This window comes from Solanum lycopersicum, chromosome 1, assembly GCF_036512215.1.
Source record: "Solanum lycopersicum chromosome 1, SLM_r2.1".
Classification (NCBI taxonomy): domain Eukaryota; kingdom Viridiplantae; phylum Streptophyta; class Magnoliopsida; order Solanales; family Solanaceae; genus Solanum; species Solanum lycopersicum.
In genome coordinates, this window is record NC_090800.1 from 4,064,592 (window position 1) to 4,087,797 (window position 23,206).

The following is a 23,206-nucleotide window of genomic DNA, read 5'->3' on the forward strand; positions in this document are numbered from 1 at the left end:
AATTGTACAATGAGAAAACTCAAAATAACAAATTTATATAAACACAAACATCTAAAACAATTATACAAATTATATCATACAAATGTCGAAAACTACTACACTTTTGGTACGACTTATATAATTGTAAAAATGAGAACATGAGCTAATATTTACATGGACAAAAACTACTAGATAGAAAACATGGAACTTCGTGCAATTTTTTTCTCCGTTAAAAAGTAAAGAGATCACATTTACAAATATACATATAAAAATATGCATAAAAAGAATATAAATATATTTGGACCATATTATAAATTTACATATCAAACTGTACATGTTCCTGTAATAGGTGCAAACACTATAGGTCCACAAAATGCAAGAAACATTTCAGAGCAAAGAATGAACATTTACTCGTAACATCGTTACGAAAACATATACTCATAGCGACATTACTGAGATCGAACATGGCGACATTACTGAGATCAAAGATACGAACATGTACTCGTAACAACGTTATGGAGATCGGAGATACGGAGTTGCAACATGAATTTACAGGTGAAAAGGGAACATATTTACATATATTCTATCATATAAAGAGAACTGTGTACATCAAAGAAACGACATCGTCATACACTAGCAAAAACAAAGAGAACTGTGTGCATCAACGAGACGACATCGCTGCATTCCTCGTACAACATGAATTTACAGGTGAAAAGGTAACATATTTACATATATTCTACCACATAAAGAGAAGTGTGTACATGAACGAAACGACGTCGTCGTACGCTAGCAAAAACAAACTGTGTGCATCAACGAAACGACATCGCTGCATTCCTCGTTCACTAGCAAAAACATACCTTTTAAGTCCATGGGAGAAGAGGTTACCACATAAAGAGAACTGTGTACATCAACGAAACGATCCCGTTGCATTCCTCTTACACTAGCAAAAACATACTTTCCAAGTCCATGGGAGAAGAGGCACAAGCGAAAATATAGCATGTACAACGATTGTCTACTCCGTTTTCCATTATTGCTCGGGTTCGGGTTCAGCTGTGTCGTATACTACATCCTGCTCGTCGAATTTTACCGCCACCAAGTACCTTATACTCACCTTGACAGAAAAAAAAAAGCGGAAAATGTCAAACAAAGGGATCGTCCGTCCGTCTTGGTTCGGATACACCTTATACGCACAGCCAACAAAAGGGAAAACAAATCCCACTATAATAATATATAACAGAACATCGTTGTATAAATGTTGTACAAAGTACTATTGTATGAAGTACCTGCTGTGGATCATAGACGGCATATTCGTTATACTCGAGGACACTATCCTTGTGCTCCGATGGAATCAGCTTACCGCATGGTACCTTAATATCATCCTTCCAGACAAAATGTTCTTTCTCGTTGGTTTTCTTCCTTCCAAGTCCTTTTACTCCGATTTTCTTCTCTTCCAATGCCCGAGTATCCTGCATCATAAAGCAGACAGTCAGATCAATTACAAACTAACATTCGAGTGCGTATATAACAATGTCTTTGCTACCTCGGGAGGACTCGGAAACTCCTTAATTTCATCACCGAGTGAAGCAACGGCTAAAACCAAGAAACTTTCTGGCCTATCTACAGCTGTGAAACCATATCTTGCTGCTTCTGCTGCTGCATCCGTGCAAACAATGGCTCTTCCAAACTGAAGGTGCATATTAACGGTGAGAGCAAATGTAAAACTAAAAGATAGTTCTTAGTAGATGAATTTCCATACCATGTATCCCGATACGGGAAGTGAACAAACTGAAGGCAAGAAACCTTTCTGCAGGTGCCTCAAAAGATTTGAACTCCTCGTACCTGAGGTCAAGTATAATGTGATCGACAATAACATTCATCGTCTTGAAACAACCCTCGAACGAGAACTATATACCAATGAGAGATTACTTACCACACCAGAGAAGAACTTTGTTTGGTAATCCCTTGATCTCATCAAGGGAAGGGCAAGCACTAGCTTCAACAGCAAATATATTCTCAACCGATATGCCGTAGCTCTGATGAAACATGCATTATAGATCACACCGACGGTTCAATATTTCGAAAGAGAATTGGAAATGAACATAAATAGATGTTACCATATCTCCAACTTGGACCGGCTCGTAAGTTTTCTCCAAGTAGTTCACTATCATTTTGTAGTCATCAGATTCTTTCTCCAAGGGAGAAACTGAACAGCGGAGTTTCTTGTAACACTCAAAGAGAGGATCATCGAGCGTAGATCCAGACATGTCTTCTATAATACGCGAGGCAAAGTTGATGTCGCGGATAGTTTCATAAGCAGAAGCAGCCTTGATTATTTTCAAACAGCAAGTTAAAAACACCTTAGTATATAATGCGGTGAAAGATTTAGAGAAAATGACATTTACATGCTCGGCGAGATCGGTATAATCTCTGAAAGTAAAAGGCCTCGTAGATGGCATGAGAGTGAACCACATTTGACTGAACTCGTGCCAGACACCCTCTGCTTCCGGTCCTGTTTCCTTCATTGATTTTATCTTCTCCACGAAGTGTAGGAGAATTTCTTCACCTGTAGAGTTGAAAGTAAACGAATCTTTTGAATGTTCATCACCGATACGAAATACACTAATAGGCAGAGAGAGGACTCACATCTTCTCAAATGAAAATTAGTAAGCATCCCTATAGGAATTTCCGGTGAATCGTGCACCAGCTCCATTAAAGCATACCTTCATCCAGCATACAACACTTCTTCAGCTCATTTTACACGTAAGGAAAAGACAAAAACAGCTTCGACCTGAAAGGCGTTAATACCTGTATATCTCTTGGCTACAAAGGACTTTCATGAAATTTGCCACTACCGAATCAAGCTTACTATGTGCAGCAGCAGAACCAAGTTGCCTTAGGCCAAGCGCTCCATGCCTAACCTCTATTCCGTCATCCTACAGAGTTAAACCATGGTTGAGTGATCTAGCAAATGGTACGTAAGTGAACCTCGAAGAAAAAATTTTAATTGTGAAATACGATATCAATAGGGTAGAACTTGTGATGCTTTTTGTGAATCTTCTTTTCCCTTTCCCAGTGTTCGAACTCGTTTCCAGTCATCTCTTCAAAGAGCCTAGCAAACTCCTTAATCGCATAATCGACATTTTCCCACTCCTCTAACTTGTCATCTGCTCTTAAACTATCACCATTTCTGCCCCTTCTAAGATACATATGCAAACGATTCTCCGATGACATGACAAGTTGCATAATACAGAAGCTGCATCAGTTTGAAGAATCACTTCATCAGTACCTGCAAAATAATACTAAGAACTCGAAAAAACTAGGGAGAGTTTCGACCATTACTCGTTGAGTTTTTTCTTTTGGTTGCAAATAGACAGCGCACAATTATACAATAAGCCATCTTTCTCCAATATTCTTGCGCCTTCGTCCTGCATCTTACTATCTTTGTGTACCCCTCTTTTTCCGTACACTTTAAGCTACAATAAACAAAAAACGGTATTGACGTAAACACCAAGATTTAAGTAGCAAATGTGAAAAGGGGGGCGGGGTGTGTATACCTCGGCTGTTACGGTTTCGAGTGCCTCTGCACTTGGATCCATCTTATCAAGGGGAATACCTTTACCTTCTACAGCAATGTCACTGGCGATGTCGTATGCATCTAAAGACTGAGCTTCTTCTTTTTCTATACTATCACTCAACCAAGCCTCCCTCACTACTGGTATACCCTTCTCCCTGAGAAACAACAATATCACAAATCAGAGGCAGATGCAACATAAACTCACCTGTTCAATTGAACCAGTAATCGCAAAAACACAATGAATTCAACTATAAATCGATAAGTTGAACCCCTCAAAGTTCAAATCCTGTGTCCACCTCTGCTCGACGTTAGAATATAGAAAGCAATTTTTATTAATCCAATTAATGTAGTGTCAATTAGATATACATACAAAGCTTCAGCTACTTTGGATGAGCCACCACGATCACGTTCAGCGGGAGAAACTACTACACAAGCAACCCCTGCAAGAGGTAACACTTTTAGTTCCTACACAACTAGAGAAGTAAATTTCATAAGAAAATTACACCGAACGTTACCAGTGATAGAGTTGTTCACTTCTCCACCAAATTTCTCGATTTTCGATTTCCAGTATTGCTGTGCACAATATAATAGCAACATAAACATACACAAAAATGAAGCCAAATTCATCTGAAGTTCTCGAGTACATACGTGTTTTCGAGTAAGACGACCAGCTAGAGATACCACCATTCCATCAAATGGCTTCTTTGGGGAAGATATTTCCTTTCGGGGGCGACTCTTGTTAGGATTTCCACGTTTCTTGATCAGCTATGAGAACATACAGAGATAGTCAAATTTCTTTCCTTTCTTTTCGTCCATCGAAATGTATCAAAACTAATTAGTTTTATGACATTACATCAGATATTGGAGTACTTTCAACAGATTCAGGGAGTTTGAGAGACTCTTCTCTTCTTGGTGGTTCCTTCGTGCTGTAAATACAACTTGACCACTCACTATAATCTCCGACGCAATGATAACCATCGCCAGAGCATTCCAACTTGCCACCACATATAGGACAATTGTCTAGAGGCCCGTAGAACATTACGTCTTGACTGTCCAAGAGAAGAGGAGTCGATCTCAAGTATGAAAGAATTCTCAATAAACGTCACACGGAACTACAATGCCTCGAATAATATTACAACGTATACATATTTCAAATATAGATTTTTGAAGCTCGAATAGTATATTATGATGCAACGAATTTTTCTAACAAAACCGGATTAACTTACCATCTAGGAACAACAGCATCATCTTCACCTTTAGAATACTGGCCATTTGCTTCAAGGATTTCGCGCATTTGCTTGACGGAGAGATGTTCGGTTATAGTTTTACAGAATTTCTCAAACTCGGCTCTGATTCCATCTTCGTGGACAACGCCTTCTTCTTCGTCGTCAGTTTTTGCTTTTTTGTGTGAGGCTGTCTCTTGGCTGTTGCTCTCTGCCTGCTGCTTCCTCATCACCTTTCTCTCTTCGCTTGTCGAGTGAGCTTGAGATCGGGTCTCATGAACCTTCACTTGCATAAATTGAGTAGCGGAGTCAAATTTTTTCCGAGGACTGTCAAAATACAAAGAAGTAACACGCTACGACATGTCAGCGTATGTAAGTTAAATCCTCCAAGAGTTTTTAAGCCAATCTATACTTATAAAGCAAAGAAATGTTTGCTGCTCTTTTCTCACACATAAACCAAATACAACATCAAATGTATACACACACACATTTTATTACTCTCTCCTTGTACTATCGATAGTTTTACTCAACTATATATAAAAAAACTAATACTCCGTCCATTTTCAAAAGGAAGACCTAATTTAACTTGAAACGGAGATTTAAGAAAATAATAGACTATCTTTTGATTCTAAAAAAATAACAGAATTTTTTACTCTTCTGAGATGGTGATTCTGACAATTTTGATTTTGGCAATCCAAAAATCGAGTGAGAGAGGCCCTGCTCTGATACCACGTAAAATTAAGTGTTAGACCTAACTCACACTCCAACAGCTAAAGCTAGTTCAAAGGAAGGAAAATTGTCCAAACCTTTCTTTCTTAGTTTTACAAGGAGTCCACCCATCCATTAACCAGCAATTGTGAAATTTCTGTCATTCTTCAACATGTTCTTTAATCTTCTGGCGTTAAACATGTCACACGTGTAATTACAAAAAAAAAAAGTCATGCGTAGTAGCCAAATTTAAAATCACAAAATCTCATTAACAAGGGCAATATAATTTAAGTTCTTTTTAAGGGTGGGGCAAGAACAACCGGGTCCAAGTGATATGAAATAGAGCTAATATAAGTCACAATATTAGAAAATCTTTGTGGGGTCAAGTGAAGACAATAACAAAATAATACGATAATCGAGCTATGAAAAACCAACATATAACAATAGAAATCGAAAATTTGTAACTAATATGGATTAAGTATGAAAAAAAAACTTTATTGCCTATGCACTAAAACATGATGACTAAATCCACAAACTTACAAAAATAAAACACATGCATACATAGTATTTTTGCTACCACAATTTTTGATAATAATCCTCTTAACATCAAAAACAAATTTTAGTTAGTAAAAACCAAAACTCCTCAAACAAATTAAAGGTCAATGAGACTAACTAATCACAAACAAAAGGATACAATAAATTAAATTAAACTTTGTATTAAAAATCAAATATAGTATAGCTAAGAACTAACCTTCATTTTTGATTGAGGAGTACTTTGCCTCTTAAGAAAAAAAATTTAGAATTTTCAATCTACATATATATAGTTACAAAATCAGAAGAGAAATTAAGTGAAAAAAGTTTTTTTTTTTTAACTTAATATGATTTTACATTGTAAGCTAGAAGGTTGACACGTGTACTAACAAAAACTCCCAATGTTTGACACGATTCATTGCTCTTTTCTTTAACTATTGCGACACCTACTTAGGTGTTACAATTACATTTTTTTATTTAAATAAAGATGTTCGACTAAATAAAATTTACATAAATATTTTTTGTTAAAGATTTTGTCATATTTAAAGCTACGAATCTATATTTTTAAGTATAATTTTATGTAAATTCATAGTATAGTAGAAAAATTTGTAAAAAAATAAATTTCATGCGAATTTTCGAATAATCTTTAGGAAAAATTCCATGTAATTCACAGTTTTTTTTGTAGTGAATAATCCTTTAAAATTTGTATCTCTCGGATACATTAAAATGTATTTCGAATATATTAATTATAATATAAATCGGATATATATAGCTCGAATAATTAAAATCTAGTTTGGATGCATTATAAAATAAATCGAATATATAATATATAGCTCAAATACATTAAATATTGGCTCAAATATATTAATACGTAGCTCGAATACGTTAAATACATTAATAGAGAAATAAAAAAATTTTAAAAACTTTTTAGAAATAAAAGAAAATATTAGAAACTAAAAAAAAATATAATACATGTATTTAAGTAATTTTTTTTAATTTTTAATTATGAAAGAAATATTCTCATCCATTGTCTCTTCTTTTTTAGGAAAGCATTCTTTTTTTTAAAAAAAAATATTTTAAAATATCCTGAGCAATTATAAATTTGAAATTCTTTAATTAAATTGTCAAGAATGACAATAGGGAATGTTAAATGGAAAAAGAAAAAACTAATATACTTGAAATATAACTTAATTTATTTTTTATTATTATGTAACTCGTAAGTCTTTCTCATTTTAAAGGAATATATTTTTCTTAACCCTACATAAAAAAAATAGAATATTCTCTACCGTATCAAACACTAGTAACTTCAAATTTTGAATTTGAGTATATTCCCATTCATCACTTGCTTATTCTAAATATGTGTGTGACGATTTACAAAATTGGGAACTTGTTACAACTTTGTCCTCTCATGTTCACTTCATTACTTTGGAACTTTCAAAGAGGTTAGAAAAATACAAGTAAAGTGAACTAGATCTTATTTTACGAATTTTAATTAAATAAATATTTGTATCGTTATTAGCAAATATCTAAAAAAGAGAGGAAAATGATTATAATTTTATTTAAATTTAAACTGAAATTATTATAACAATTCCAAACCTTTTGAGGTAAACCTATTATCTTCTGCATTATTTAATAGTGTATTTGAAAGATATATATGTTTTTCACGTGAACAAGTTATTATTTAATTTAATTTAATAATAATACAATATTTATGATGTCTACCTAAAGACATATATACCTTTAAGCACTATTAAATAATAAAAAAATTAAAGATTATATCAAAAATTTAAAATTATTACAATAATTTTAGTTAAAACTCGAATATATTTTGGACATTAACTTGAAAGACTGAAATACTCTATAATTTTCACAATATTTTTTAAAAATATCACTTATTTTTAAATGAACATAAATTCAAACAAACTAAAATACCTTTTGTTGCTCCCAAGTCGTGAGTTTTTTAAAATTGTGGAGGGATCTCTATTTCCAAGATAATACAAAGTGTTGTTTTTTTTTTTTGCAGTTTTGTGGAGTGGAGTACCACTTTTAAATTAGACAATCTCGAATGACTCATAACGTATGTCTTACCTAAATAATTAATTAATTATGTGACTAGGTTCATGCTCATATATTTATGTAATATAATTTATTTATTAAATTATTGGGTACATATAAAATTCGTAAATTTTCTACAATCTCCACCCTTAATTAGAGTGGTTTAGAGACAAATTTTGAATATTTGAAATATATAAATTTAATGATATTATATATGAAGTTGTGTAAAATAGCTAAAATGGAGGTTCGTCTTTGGAGTGTTCTGTGATAAGAAGGTATTATCAAAATATAAAGGTATGTTTCATAGAGCGGTGATCGGCTAGATCGATTATGTTGTATGAGATGAAGTGGTCGTGAAAGTTGCATAAATGAAATATTTTAAAGTGGATGTACGACATATTAGGAGAGATAAGATTATAAATAAAAATATTCGGAACAAAGTGAGAGTGAACATGATAAAGAGAAGCAAGACTGAGATGGTTTGAACATGTGAAAAAAGAGAGTATAAATATGCTACAATGAGCAGATGTGAGACGTTGACAATTTGAACTTCAAGAGAGGCAAATACACACTAAATATTAGAAAACATGGTTAAACAGAATATGACGCATCTTGAATTTATTAAAAAAAAAAACTGAATAAGTATTACTATTCGTGTCATATGATGTGTCTTTAGTAATTCTCTATAAAAAATGTTATTTTTGGTAACAGCTAAATATTACTCATATTTAATTTTACTCAAAAGTTGATGCTTTCTAACTTTTGAAGTTCTTACCTTAACACATTGTATATGCAATTGTTAGTATTGTGTGATTTATGTCGAAAGTACTGAGTTCAGTTCAACTCAGGAAAAGAGAAGAAGAAGAAAAATGATACACTCATACACCAAGTTTAGTGATTCTTTTCATCTGTATAAGTTTTGGTAGACAGAGTTACCTGACACCTGGTGTTAGTAGAATGTGACATTTATTTCGTGAAACTAGTTGAGGTATACACAAGCTTACCCGGACACTATGATTACCAAAAAAAAAAGGGATAGAAGATTAATTTGGTTTACTAAGCTCAAGTTACTGTCAATGCTTCATGGTTGAGGTTTTTTTTATCCTTTCTTGACATATCTTTAATAGATTTAGTTTCAATGTTCCATACAAGTTAGAACATGGTTAGTTTTTATATACAACTTATAGTTATAGATCAATATTTTAAAAAGAGAATTATAAGTATATGCAATATAGTCAATAAAACATTTGATGGCCTTTATATACTTCATTTCATCATTCACTATATCAAAAAAAAGAAAAAATCATGCTCAGAAAGCACTATACATAAGTCTAATCATTTCATACTACTCTTTCAACCATATCCTGTAAACCTTCGTTTTTCTTTTATAGTTGTCCCCGATACTTTTGAATCCTAATGCTGGTGCTGTAATGTAATAGTGTCACCGCGTTTTTCACCATATTCTGTTGGATATGTGAAACAGGATTTGGTTTGAAATATCAAAGTGACAGAAATGGTTATGAAGTTGTACAAAAAAGAGGCGTTGACAGTCTATCAGGAGTCGAGTTGAGGCGTATAGAGTGGTGTGTCCTCTCCAAGCAAAAGAGACTTTAAGATGGCTTCACAAACCGCGGTATCATAGATCAACAAATGTCCACCATCATGAACTTCGTGATATTGAATCCAAGGTAACCTTTCTGATACATGTCTTTGTAGTTTCAGATTGATGAATCTGTCTTCACACCCGTGCCAGAGGTGAACAGGACGTTTATCGTTCTCAGGGAAAGGATTGCTAAGCTCCAAAGGATCGAAATCCCATTTACTAAACGCCACAAGGAAGTCACTACGGAGATTGTTGAAAACACTTCTGCTCTTTAGCTTGTCCTGAAGATGGAAAACATAAATAACAATATCAAATCTTTGAGGAAATGGTGAGGCGGACTCTACTTGCTTGGGATTGAGACGTAGTTAGTGTTATTGACCTTACCGCGGTAAGAAATTGAAATCCAGGTGCATTCTTCAAAAGCTCCAAGTCCTTGTCCGTGAAGTATCTAGGTTTTGCACCACCGTTAGAAGAGGACTGAGACGTTTTTCGAATCATCCACCAATGCAATAACTTAGGTGCATATCTTGCAACCAAAGTCATCCTTTTGTACCACTTCTTCCGTTCATCGTCCTTTAATACAGATTCCGGTAGAGATGGCCATTGGTAATTGACAATGGGGACAACAAATGCCACCCCTGCTAACCTACCAAGTTCGAAAAATGGAAGACATGAATTTACAACAACAAACAAACAAACTCAGTGTAATCTCACAAGTGGAGTTTGAGGAGGGTCGAGGAGGGTGGTGTGTAAGTAGAAGCCTTACACTTATCTTGTGAAGATAGAGAGACTGTTTCTTAGACCCTCGACTCAAGCAAAGACATGAATTTCCAACAACAACAACAAACGAACAAACTCAGTGCGATCTCACAAGTGGATATGATGAGGGTTGAGGAGGGTGGTGAGCAAGTAGTCTTACGCTTATCTTGTGAAGATAGAGAGACTGTTTCTTAGACCGTCGACTCAAACAAAGACATGCATTTACAACAACAACAACAAAACCTAGTCTATGCTCACAAGTGGAGTCTGAGGAAGGTTGTGCGTATCTAGCAGCCTTACGCTTATCTTGTGAAGATAGAGAGATTGTTTCTTATAGATTGTTGACTCAAGCAAAGACATGAATTTACAACAACAACAACAAACCTAGTCTAAATCTCACAAGTGGAGTCTGAGGAAGGTTGTGCATACTTAGCCTTACGCTTATCTTGTGAAGATAGAAAAATTGTTTCTTATGGACCGTCGGCTCAAGCAAAGACATGAATTTACAACAGCAAGAACAACAAACCTAGTCTAATCTCACGAGTGTGGTCTGGTGGAGGAGGTATATACATAGCCTTACTTTTACACCTTGTGAAGGTCAAAAGACTACTGTTTCTGATAGACCCTTGGCTCAAGCAAATAAAGGTATGATTCAATTTGACATTTTGTTCATTCAGGTTTTGTGTTATATCTTTATCTATACAATTTAGACTATAAGTTTATCATCGAATGAACTACATTGCTGATATCGATCACAATAAAAGCACGATACGATGATTTAATGAATGTTACCTATGTGATAGGTGTTTGATGCAACTCCAGGTAGGGTAAGATCCCATGGAGAAACCAATTATGTGAAATTTGGATCCCAATTCCAAATGATTTGCTAATTCTTCAATATCTGATGCTTCACTCCTCAACGATCGTTTCGGATTAGGATCACTCCCTCCATATCCAGCTCGATCGAATTGAACTATATATACTCCCATCGAGTTCATAAGTTCCTGTCGAAAATTTTAAAAAAATTAACCAGATATATCGAATTCGTTGAATTATGACTCATTTGTTGACTTAACCAAATAGGTTTGAACAAGAAATGATTCTATCAAACTATTGGATCAAAATAGTTTCAACTCAAAAAAGAACATATACTATACACTTCTCTTTAATTTTCCTTTGACAAAAATATATATATAGAAAAGAAGAGAAAATTGAGTACTGTTGAGCAAATTGAGCTATAACTTGTCATTCAACACATTTCACTAGTCAAATTTTGACCAAGTTGAGTCATGACTCCATTGTTGATTTTGACTTATTTTTTCGTTCAAATTTAATTCAATTCGCACATGGGAAACACAGTTGTATAAATTTGGAATAATTTAAACTAATAATATAAGAGAAAAGAAAACATAAACTTTCCAAATTTTTTCCTTTTAAAAAAGAAAATTTGGGTTATATTGATCGTGTTGAATTATGACTTATTTATTCAGAACACATGATCTTTACCCCAAATAATACATTTCGAAGTTAAAGTCATGATCCATTGTTTAATTTCACCTGTTTTCTGCTCAAATTCAATCCAACCTGTTCATTTAACAGTTCTGTTCCACAACATATCAAGAAGTTATGTTGAATTATGACTTTTCTATGAGCTTCACCCAAATAATATATTTGGAGCGAATTGAGTCATGACCTATTCAAATTCAATCCAATCCGTCCATTTAACAATTCTATTCCACGACATATCAAAGAAGTAATGATGAATTATGACTTAAGACTATGACTTATTTATGATCTTTCACCCAAATAATAAGTTTCAAGCAAATCGAGTCATGACCCGCTCAAATTGAATCCAACCTGCTCATTTAACAATTATGTTCCACGACATATCAAGAAGTTACGTTGAATTATGACTTATTTATGATCTTCACCCAAATGATAAATTTGGAGCAAATTGAGTCATGACCTATTCAAATTTAATTCAACTCGTCCATTTAACGATTCTGTTCCACAGCATATCAAGAAGTTATGTTGAATTATGACTTATTTATGATTTCTCACCCAAATAAGTCAATCATCCATTCAAATTTAACTCAACTCGTTCATTTAACGATTATGTTCAACAAGATATGAAGAAAATATGTTAGATAATAATGTACCTGGGGTGCAAGAAAATCCCTTTCTTTGGAGCTGTCAAATCCATGAATAAATATAATTCTGTAATTTGATTTTTCCTTTGGAACACCTCTTTCTTTGTAACACAAGTTTCTTCCATCAATTAATTTGAAATTTGATGAAATATTTGGTTTAGTTTCTGCAGAAACCATTATGATTTTTTTTTTTTTTTATATAAATGAGAGTTGTTTTTTTTCTTTTTCTTTTAGAGATCTGTTCATAATTTTATATAAGAGAAAAAACAACTCTTTTTTGGTCAACCATTTGGCCCCTTTTTTAACAAAGAAAGTTCCTTTTGTAAAACTCAAAAAATATTACTCCTTTTTTGTCCCCATATATATATGTGGTATCAGGTGACACTATTTATTTTTTAAAATTTACATCTCATTTTTTAAAATAATTACGACGTTCAAATCAATTTTTTCCGTATCTTAATTAATTTGTCGTTAAAAATATAACAAATAATAGCAATCATTTAGTGTTCTTTTGTATGCTGAAACAGAGAGAATATTATTGTTGTTTTTGAGTTTCAAACGTTAAAACTTTTTAATTTTGATCGTGAATCTGTATATAATTATTTAAGTTTTTTAATAACGAAACTCTATGACAATTTTTTTTAGTCTACCCTAAAAAAAATGTGAAAATAAATTAATTTTAATATATTTTTTAATAATAAATATATTCAAGATTTTTTTTTAAATATATATTTCAGAAGTCTGTCTTTTTTCTTAAATTTTGCGCTTCATAAAATTGTGCTATATTAAAATAAAAATATAATACTATAAATTATAATAATTAATTTAATTTTTTTATGGTTGAGGGTGGGGTGGGGGTGGGGGTTGGTTATGGATTCCTTGAAAAGGAAACTTCATATTGTTTTTCCTTTTTTTTTAATTTTTTTTTAAGGTAGGATATTTTGGGCCACCAACTAATTTAATAAATTTTGTTTTAAAATGTTTGAGAAAATTACGGCGCAGAATATTGCTAATTTACTACATGAGGAAAATATGTGAATAATCTTGAAATATACAACATTGAAATTAGTAAAAATACAAAATAATATCAAAGATACCATACTTTTCTCCAATAATTTAGCTTATTCTAGTTATGGAAATTTTATTTTGCTACATTTACGATACTGTTTATTTGTTTGACTCTGTATTCACTTTTTTTTTAATGGACTCACGTTGACATGTATTCACTTTTTTTTTAATGGACTCACGTTGACATTTGAGGGAGTATTTATTAAATTAATTTTATTAATTATATTTTAGAAATTTAAATTTGACCACTAATGACGGATTGCTTCCTCTGTTATTGAGGAGATTTTAGGATAAGTTGCTAAAATAAACGGAATGGAAGAATCGATCTGTTCAAATAATTCTGAAGAAAAACTGTTGATAGCAGGTACGGTAATACACTGATAGGGGAGCAACATGGAACGAGGCTCCACACCCTTTTCTTGGGCATTAGGAATCAAATGTAGTTTGTTTTTACACAATATTGATATTGAAATCTCGACTAATTTAAATTTATGGATTGGAGATGACTCATTTTTCGAGATGACATTTCAAATAGAATGTTTCATAATCAATGCTCGAATTCGAAATCTTTGAATGAGAGGAGTCTTAATCATATCACCACAATTTATATTTGATTATTTTATCTTTGTAAGATAATAAAGCAATATATTATGTTGTTTAATTAATGAAAATGTGAACATCATTTTAATTTTCCCTATACTTTATGAAAGTACATGAAAAACTTGAAGACTTGAGTCAATAAATGTCTTTAATTTGGATTTAAATAGGGTGATGACCACTCCAAAAAAAAAAACTTTTTTTCATTGATATTTCTTACTAAAAAAAATATTCATAGTTATTTTTAGAGAATCTTTTATCTATAAGTGAGAAAAAAAAAGTTCAATAATTAAATTTCAACAACAATTTGTTTTCACCAGGTGTTGTCATTTTTTATTTCCAACTTTCACTATAAATACAAAATTTGAAATAAAAGTTATTAGATTTTCGAAAAATTCAGGTATTTACTATAATTTATTAAAAATAAAAATGTGGTTATTTATACTCCATTATTTAGCCACGTTGCAGTGCAATATGCTTTAATAATTCTTGAGATTTTTTTTTTTATTTTTTTGGTTGAATTATTATTCTTGAGCTTTGTGCACATGAAATGTGGTGCACAATATTACAATATATTATTTCACATTTGTGCATAATAATTAACTTTTATGTCAATGAAAACATGTGATTTGATTCTTTTTATTATTATTTTTCTGTTTTTTTCCCTAACATCATTATTCATAAAGTTAACAAGTCGATTAATAAAATATTTAACTCAACCTTAAAGGATCGCCAAAAGCTATTATTAATAAGATAATCAGTATATTACTATATTCTTAATCAGAAAATTCAAAATCGAATTTCAAAAATAAAATTATATTTTTATTTAATTCTTAAAATTATTTATACTAAACTAATTGTTTTTTTCCCTAAAACATTTAAATTAGGTCTTTTATTTGAATTTTTCACCTTATCCCAAGGGGGAATTCGAGGCAACGCTCCAATCAAAATTTTAGACTGTACTATTTATTCTCTGTAATTAAAAATACTCTTATTAATATATATATTTACCGTCGTGAAAGTTTACTTACGGAATGTTACCACGAAATATTGATTTCTCTCTATCTCTCTCCAAAATTTCTCATCTCTTTCTCTTGAAAGTTCTTGTGTTCTTCATTCATCAAGTGTGTGTATGGATTCGATCTTGATACTTATTTATTAGGTGATCTAACTAAATATGCAAAATGTGTTATTAACTCAAGAAAGTCAATAAATTAATCGCGTTAAAATAAGAGATATTGGATAATATATATATATATCAAAGCTTATTTTAACCCTTCTACTAATGAAAAAAAACAAACAAAGTTAAATAATGAAATAATAACAAATTAGCAAATCTTAACTTCCAAGGAAGTGTAGACTTTTCAGACCATCAACCCACCCACTCCACAAATAGAAAAAGGAAATAAATAAATAATGAGTACATGTATCGTCTCTATATATAAAAAAATTTGAAAAGTAAGTTAACAATAATAATATATCTAGCTTAATTACTTTTGAAAAAAATAATATATTCTTTCCGTAGTTATTAATATTATGAATTGTTAATATGTTACTCTAATTTTTTTTAACTATGGTATAATTTTTTATTCTTTTTTTCTCGATCTTTAATTAAAAAATAAATTTTTCCTATTTGCTTATTTATTTTAGTAAATCAAGAAATATTTATTAGTTCTTTCTACATTATTTTTATTACTTCTTTTGTTGATTTAATTCGTTATCAAGTGAAATTAGATTGTTAACTCTCAATTGGTACTTAATTATCTACATTAATTACGTTAATCTTTCAATTCTGCAAAAAAACATAAATGAACACAACCCTTTTTCAATTTTGAAAACTTAGTAGCTATGATACCTGCTATATAAATTTTTAGTTAATTCAAATATACAAGATATAATTATTTAGAATTATTTTAAAAAATAATTATTCATTGTACACGCTTTGTAAAGAATTATACACCTCATCAATTGGACTCTTTTGAGTAAGAAAGATAACAACACGTCATTGTCTTCTTGGTCGTAAAACTAATGCGGGAGGACCATCTTTTTTTCTCATTGATGCGGTATTCGTATTTAAGGTTGATTAATATAGAATTTATATCGAATAGAATTGGAGCTGTCAATATGGGCTAACTCATTTCATTTGGATTTATTCATACAGGTTTTCACATTTTATGGTTCAACTTGGACTAGTCCATTTTTGGTGTGGGCCAGAAAATGGTCGGTCCAACCCACAAGTACGTAGGCTACAGACTTGCCGGGTCAGTCTACTTTTAAAAAAAAATATTTTTTTTTATAATTACTAAATTGAATTATAAATTATAATTTAAAAATATTATCATGAATAACGAAAAAATAATATTACATGATGTTAATGTTACTACTTGTTAATCAAATCCAAAAATAAAATTATCTTATAATATTTATTAATTTTTTTTTCAAGTAAAAATATCAATATCTAAATAAAAATATTAACTTAATTATTTTGAATTTGAACTCTTTTTAATTCTAAATTTAATATTATATCACATTTTTAAATAAACTTTTACTGGCCCACACACCGGCCCTACCAATACTTATCAAGCCTCACAAGCAGACTTATTCAGGTCAGGCTAAAAAATAATTTTCTTAAATAGACTCCAAATAGTCCAGCCCTATTAAATTTGGGTAACTTTCACATATAGCAAACACAAAATTTATATTTGTATGCTATAGCAAAGTTTGCATAATTACGCTCCATAGCAAACATACATGTGTATAATTCACTATACATAATTAATTGAAACGAATTGTATAAAACGAGAAAGAGAGAAATTATATACAATTTGAATTTGTATAAAATGAGAAAAAGAGAAAGGCAAAAGAAATTGTTTATATAAGTGTATATTGGGAATATTTATTTAAATGAAAAATAGAACTCGTTGTAGTTTATATACATATACCTATTGGTGTTGTTTTGAGTTGAATAAGTATATGAAACTGTTGTCTATTTTTTCAAATTTGTTTGTTTATACAATTTCGTCCTTAGTTTGGATGTATGATTGTGTGTATATACATTATACAAACAGATTTCAATTTATGTATGGGCATAAGTTTGTGCAGTTATATATGCCTAAATGATCATTATACAAAAAGTATCCTTATACAAAAATAATGCACAAAATTGTATCAAACGTAAATGTTTATATTGTATATACAGAGAAACTGTTGTGACGCTACTAGTACAATAACTATAAATGTATTAGTGGAACTGTACATTATAATTTTAAAATATTGTGTATAATTAAAATTTATATCGGTGGAAACTATATATAATTTTTTAAGAAAATTCTGATATGGGGAGAAATTTTAGGAGAAATTGAAAGAAATTGGGAGAGTAAAAATAGCTAATGAATTTGTATAAAAATAAAGGGTGGGCCCAATCAATTGAAAAAAAAACTGATTTGGGGAGAGATTTTAGGAAAAATTGAAAGAAAATGGGAAAGAGAAGACAAGAAATGAATTTGTATAAAAATAAATTATCACTTTTTTTTAGATTTGTAGGTCCTAATCAAATTGGAAAATATGTGCAACATTTTCTGCGCAATACAAATAAATTAAATAATAGCTATAAGATTTATTTGATTTAAATGTTTGCTATTATGTACAATTTTTCCATTAAATTTCGAGTTAGGCCAGACCGGTCCAACGACCCTAGCCCATATTGACGACTCTAAGTAGGATCCTATTTAGGAGGTAGTATTTTCTATCAAAGATTTTTATATATCGAGACACAAACCCGAGACCATCAATTTAAGAAAACAACCATATACACTGCATCACATTTTTTTGGTGATGACCATTTCTTTTTAGCGTTTAATCAAAATTTGAATTCAAGAACATATTAGATGAAATTCTTATCCCCGATCGGAATGTTTGTGACTAAACAACTATATATATATATATATATATATATATATATATATACTTGTGAAGATGACAAATATATATATACTTGTGAAGATGACAAATACAATCCAAGAAGTAATAAGTACTTGACCAACTTGATAGGAATAAGAGAAAAATGTCTGAAATATATTCGAATTTTGGCAGAAATTGTTGTAACAATATCATACTTTGATAAGGACTTTTTACCCCTACACTATTTAATATTGTATTTTAAAGGTATATATGTGTTCACGTGGACATAAAAATATTGCATAATTATTAAAAGTAATGTGCCCACGTTGGACACGTATACATCTTTAAAATACACTATTAAATAGTGCAGTGTAAAAGATCCTCTATAAAGTTTGGTATCGTAACAACAATTTTGGCTAAAGTTAAAATAGTTTTCAGACCCCTTTTCCTAGAAATAATGTTGGTCTATTTTCACACCGAATATATGGTATAAACCCTTCAGAGCATTGATGGAACATGATATAACATTCATATTGTCTTGTGAAAAAAATTGCACTTTAATCAAGTAAGACATTTGATCATTCAATCTATTATGTATACCATTTTTTTAATCAAGTTTTAAATTAACAAAAATTAACTTTTGGTTCTATGATTCTTTGGTACTTCAATACTATTCCAATGCCTCTATTTATGTAATACTCTTTCAATTTTATAATGAGATGATTTTCACCTATACAAACAATACTTATGGCTTATTTTAGACGATATATTTTGAAAGTTCATTTTTCATCTTGAAACTTTGAGCACACGTAGTCAACACCAACATATAAATTGCGTTTGAGAGAATATATTTTTTTCTACTAGTTCTAATTTTACGTTTTCAGGACCTAAGTTCTATGTGGTTAGTTTGTCTAGGGAAGCCTATCCTGTTTGGGGTTGCTTATATGACATACCACACATGTATATTTTAATGTAAAAAAAAATGTTGTTATTTTACTGTTATTGTAGATAAAGTTAAGTTTTCCCTTTTGGTACATGAATAAAATTTGGTGATCATACGTAAAATTAACGTGAGTAGGTTGGTTAGAGTTGATCTTGTGGTTCATCCGCGAACTATTGATGGAGTTGTTATCATACTAAACTATAAAAAAAGCAATGGAAATGATAGTTCCACAACACAAGAGGACATTTCAAAATTTGATTATTATAGTAAAATTTTGTTATAGTGAATGACTGTTATACTTATATAGAGGTGGTTGTGTCCGATTTAAATTCATTTTTGTTTTGCCGTGTCAAATTGAATATTTGGCTTCCTTCTCCACATTATGAGCTAGAGGTTACAACTAAAATGGTTGGATCAAACTTAGGCAAGTCAAAATGGATCAAATCAGTACACGGTCATACGACCCAATTCACCCGAGGTTTGCTTGAGTTGAAATAGGCTAGGTCGAGATGAGTTAAATGACAGTTCATATCCCAAACCGTGGAGAAGATACTTATGTTCATCTACATATTACATGTTAAGTTGTATAACTATCTTATCTAAAAGTTTAAATTGTTACTTAATCATATTACATATCTCAACATGTCTCTTCATTTAGGGACTTGAATTCTATAAATGAGTCAAGCATAAGCAAATATTGTTTCCATTTTTTAATGACATTGAGATTTAGTTTGAAGTTTGAGCCTCTTGTCTGCTCTGATACCATATTGAAGTTGTGATTATTTTAATCACTTAATTATCTTACGTCTCGATATTACTACTATGATTTGAATTCTTTTAGTCCACCATATCAAGGAAAAGGTAACACAACAATGCGAGTTTGAATTATTGTATTGGGACTTTACACTAAATTTTGAAAAATGAAAATTTGATCCAACACAAGTTTCTAATCCTTTCAAAGAGAATGATAGAAGTGTCCATCTTTGGGAAAGGTTTAGAAAGAAAAATTTCTACCAAGAGAACTCAATCAATAATAAGCAAAGAAGTTTGGTTGGATTAAATATCATGAAGCTCCTAATGCTAGTCAGTTGTTGATTTTTTGATGCTATGCTATGTAATGAACGAGTAGAATAGAAAATATTGTGATGAAATAATTGTAATATTTACTAACTTTTGTGATAAAATAAAAAATAATAAAGCTAGTACAACATTATCTATTGTACTATATTTCCTTGATAAAAAATCTAGTAGTAATGAAGTTGGTTCTTGAATTTGTGGACTAATCAAATTCACATAATTTCTGAATATATAATTTTATTTCTAAAAAATTGAACAACCAATCATTAATTAGAAGCGGCAATGCCCTAGGGTATTTATTTAAGATAATTAGAAGTTGAATTATGCATAATCGTTATAGTGTCACGATCCAAATTTGCAAGTCGTGATGACACCTATGTTCCCACCCAATAGGTAAGCCAACCCAACATATTAACCCAACTAAACCAACAAATGAGTAAAAAGACTAACACTTAGCAAGAATCTCCAACATTGAGTTCCTTATAAGTACGAAATGCGGAAGCTAAAATATATCACCCCAAGAATTGTTGTCTTAAGTACAAGAGCTTCTAAAATTCGATGCAAGTCTGAAACTAAATGACAAATCTAACATAAGGGATATCCTGTTTGAATACTAATAACAGAATAAATAAAAGATAGAGGGAGGTGTGGGCCACGAAACAGCCAAGCAGCTCACCACAACTCCAAGCTCGGACTCAAATTGCTCCACGAGATGTGCTTCTACTCGGAATCGAATCTGCACCACAAAGAGTGCAACAAGCGTAGTATGAGTACGAAGCCACGTGTACCCAGATTACAATCTTAACCTCTCACCCTCCCCAGCACGGACGATCTCCACGTGCCCAACTTATACTCAGTCTCATGTCTATGCATGTGCACAATATTGTTTCAATAGAGGGGATGATGATGCATCTCAATCAATCAATATGAACATAATACATGACCACCTTAATTATCACAGCTATACTGGTGAAATAAATAAAACACAATCACACAAGAATTCAAGTCAATAATATATCAACTAATGCCCATATGCTTTGGCATTCTCAAATTTCAATCCACATTCTATAATAGAAATTTTCCATTTTATAACACCGGTACTCGTACCAATGCCCATCACACCATTGATACGAGACCAATCATAAAAGTCAAAGGAGTTCGACATCTAATGGCATGACATGTTCATGTGCAAGCCGTAATATCAAATTAAGGGCCCATTTGGCTATAGATTTCTCAAATAATATTTGGGAAAAAGTTTGACAAATAATGTTTGTCCATACAATTTGTCCTTATTTGGCAAATATCTCAAATTCCCAAATATTAGTTTTTTCTAGTATTTGGGCCAAATCTCATTATTTTGGATCTTTTGAAAATTAAAATTTTATCTCAAACTTTTATCTTTACAAAAATGCCCTCTATATTAGTTGTTTGTGTTTTATTACATAATTTTTTTACGTAAACATCAAAATAGTGATGAAATATTTAGTGAATATTAAATAATGATATGATTGTTGATGAAAATGATGAAAAATTAACTCAAGGTAACAAAGTCATGTGCTTCGTCTATTTCACGATGTCTGAAATGATGCTTGTTGCACTCACTCCAAATTACCACATTTCTCTAGTGTCATAGACACTATTTGTTATTGTTGCAACGAACATCCAATTGAATTGTAATACAAACTTATAGTTAGTTTTGATAGTTTTTAAACTTTATGGGTATAATCATATTTTTCTAAAAAGGTGAAATATATTTCCCAAATCCTATGGACAAACACATTGTCAAAATTTCACCCAAATTTTTAGTCAAATAATATTTGTCAAGAATATTTGAAAATTTATGGCCAAACGCTAGCTAAATATGCCATCTTATTTCTCGCCTTTATAATGGCTAATAAGGTTCATAGAAGGACATATAAGATGCCTCCACTCTTATTAAGACGATTCTTGTTTGAATTTTGTGTATTGAAAAAAATTAAATTAAGAAGTGTGTCTGTCTTATTAGATTTTATGCAATGTCAATCCAAATTAACTGAAGCCGTAGCGCGAGTACCAAGCACCAAACACTTATACCTTATCAAAATTCTTACAAGAAGCCTCACTTTCAACTATATTAAAACTTTAAATCCATTAATTTTGAGTTAACGCTTGTCCAAAAATGACCACTATCGTGATTATTACTATTTTTTTAGAGCAAAAATGTTTACTACATAAAATTTAGTCTTATGTTCTCTACACATTAAACATTGGTTACGAATTTAGATAGGTTTAGTTGATCCCCAGTATCCTCAGCATGTGTGTCTACTTAAAGATACATTGTATGGTCTTAGAAAAACACCAAGAGCCTGGTTTGATAGGTTTATCATGAATTTCTTAACACATTGATTTCATTTGTAGTAAGGCTGATGCTGGACCTTCCTTATTTACTTTGCAAACTCATAAAGGTAAAATATTTCTCTTGTTATATGTGGATGATATTACTTTCCTTATTTACTTTGCAAACTCATAAAGACAAAATATTTTTCTTGTTATATGTGGATGATAATATTGTCACAGAAAGTAATACATCTCATGTCTCAGAGTTGGTTCTACAACTTGGGAAGGAGTTTGCTATGGAAGATCTTGGTCCTATACACTTCATTCTAGGAATTGAGGTGAAGTATTTTGAAGGTGAAATTCACTTAAATCAAAGCAAGTTTGATGTTGAGCTACTGTCTTGCTAGGAATTGAGGTGAAGTATTTCGAAGGTGGAATTCACTTAAATCAAAGCAAGTGTGATGTTGAGTTGCTGGCCAAGACAAAGATGACTTTGACAAGGGCTCTAGCTACTCATTTGGCTCAAAAACATGGTTTGCATGAAACTGTGGGAAGTCTTGTAGATTCATCCTTGTACAGAATGATAGTAGAGAACCTTCAATATTTGACCTTCACAAGATCTGATATCACTCATGCTGTGAATATAGCAAGCTAGTTTATGCAAAGCTCAAACATTGAACATCTTCAAGGGGTAAAAAAGATTCTCAGGTACATCAAAGGTAC

General features: G+C 31.3%; 2 protein-coding genes across 8 annotated transcripts; both read right to left on the reverse strand.

Moving 5' to 3' along the window:
• Positions 1 to 527: 527 nt before the first annotated feature.
• LOC101246372 (protein ADP-ribosyltransferase PARP3-like) lies at positions 528 to 6,318 on the reverse strand. Of its 7 annotated transcripts, none has more exons than XM_010328644.2 (20): positions 6,236 to 6,318; positions 5,583 to 5,671; positions 5,430 to 5,498; positions 4,780 to 5,103; positions 4,407 to 4,602; positions 4,202 to 4,318; positions 4,069 to 4,126; positions 3,924 to 3,993; positions 3,534 to 3,708; positions 3,319 to 3,452; positions 2,995 to 3,232; positions 2,785 to 2,912; positions 2,623 to 2,699; positions 2,382 to 2,542; positions 2,094 to 2,303; positions 1,910 to 2,012; positions 1,736 to 1,818; positions 1,520 to 1,663; positions 1,263 to 1,445; positions 528 to 1,090 (listed from the first exon to the last, which is right to left on the reverse strand). In XM_010328644.2, the coding sequence occupies exons 2-20, from the start codon at positions 5,618 to 5,620 to the stop codon at positions 1,007 to 1,009; spliced, it is 2,592 nt and encodes an 863-aa protein (XP_010326946.1). In that variant the 5' UTR covers positions 5,621 to 5,671; positions 6,236 to 6,318; the 3' UTR covers positions 528 to 1,006. The 7 variants fall into 7 exon arrangements, with proteins under 7 accessions (XP_010326946.1, XP_069152606.1, XP_010326979.1 ...); XM_069296505.1 differs by having other exon boundaries at positions 5,583 to 5,668; positions 6,236 to 6,308; XM_010328677.2 differs by lacking the exon at positions 5,430 to 5,498.
• Positions 6,319 to 9,302: 2,984 nt separating this feature from the next.
• Positions 9,303 to 12,908, reverse strand: LOC101246557 (uncharacterized). Its single transcript, XM_004228407.4, has 4 exons — positions 12,592 to 12,908; positions 11,225 to 11,436; positions 10,058 to 10,319; positions 9,303 to 9,954 (listed from the first exon to the last, which is right to left on the reverse strand). Exons 1-4 carry the CDS (start codon positions 12,757 to 12,759, stop codon positions 9,625 to 9,627), a joined length of 972 nt encoding a protein of 323 aa, XP_004228455.1. The 5' UTR covers positions 12,760 to 12,908; the 3' UTR covers positions 9,303 to 9,624.
• Positions 12,909 to 23,206: the final 10,298 nt, after the last annotated feature.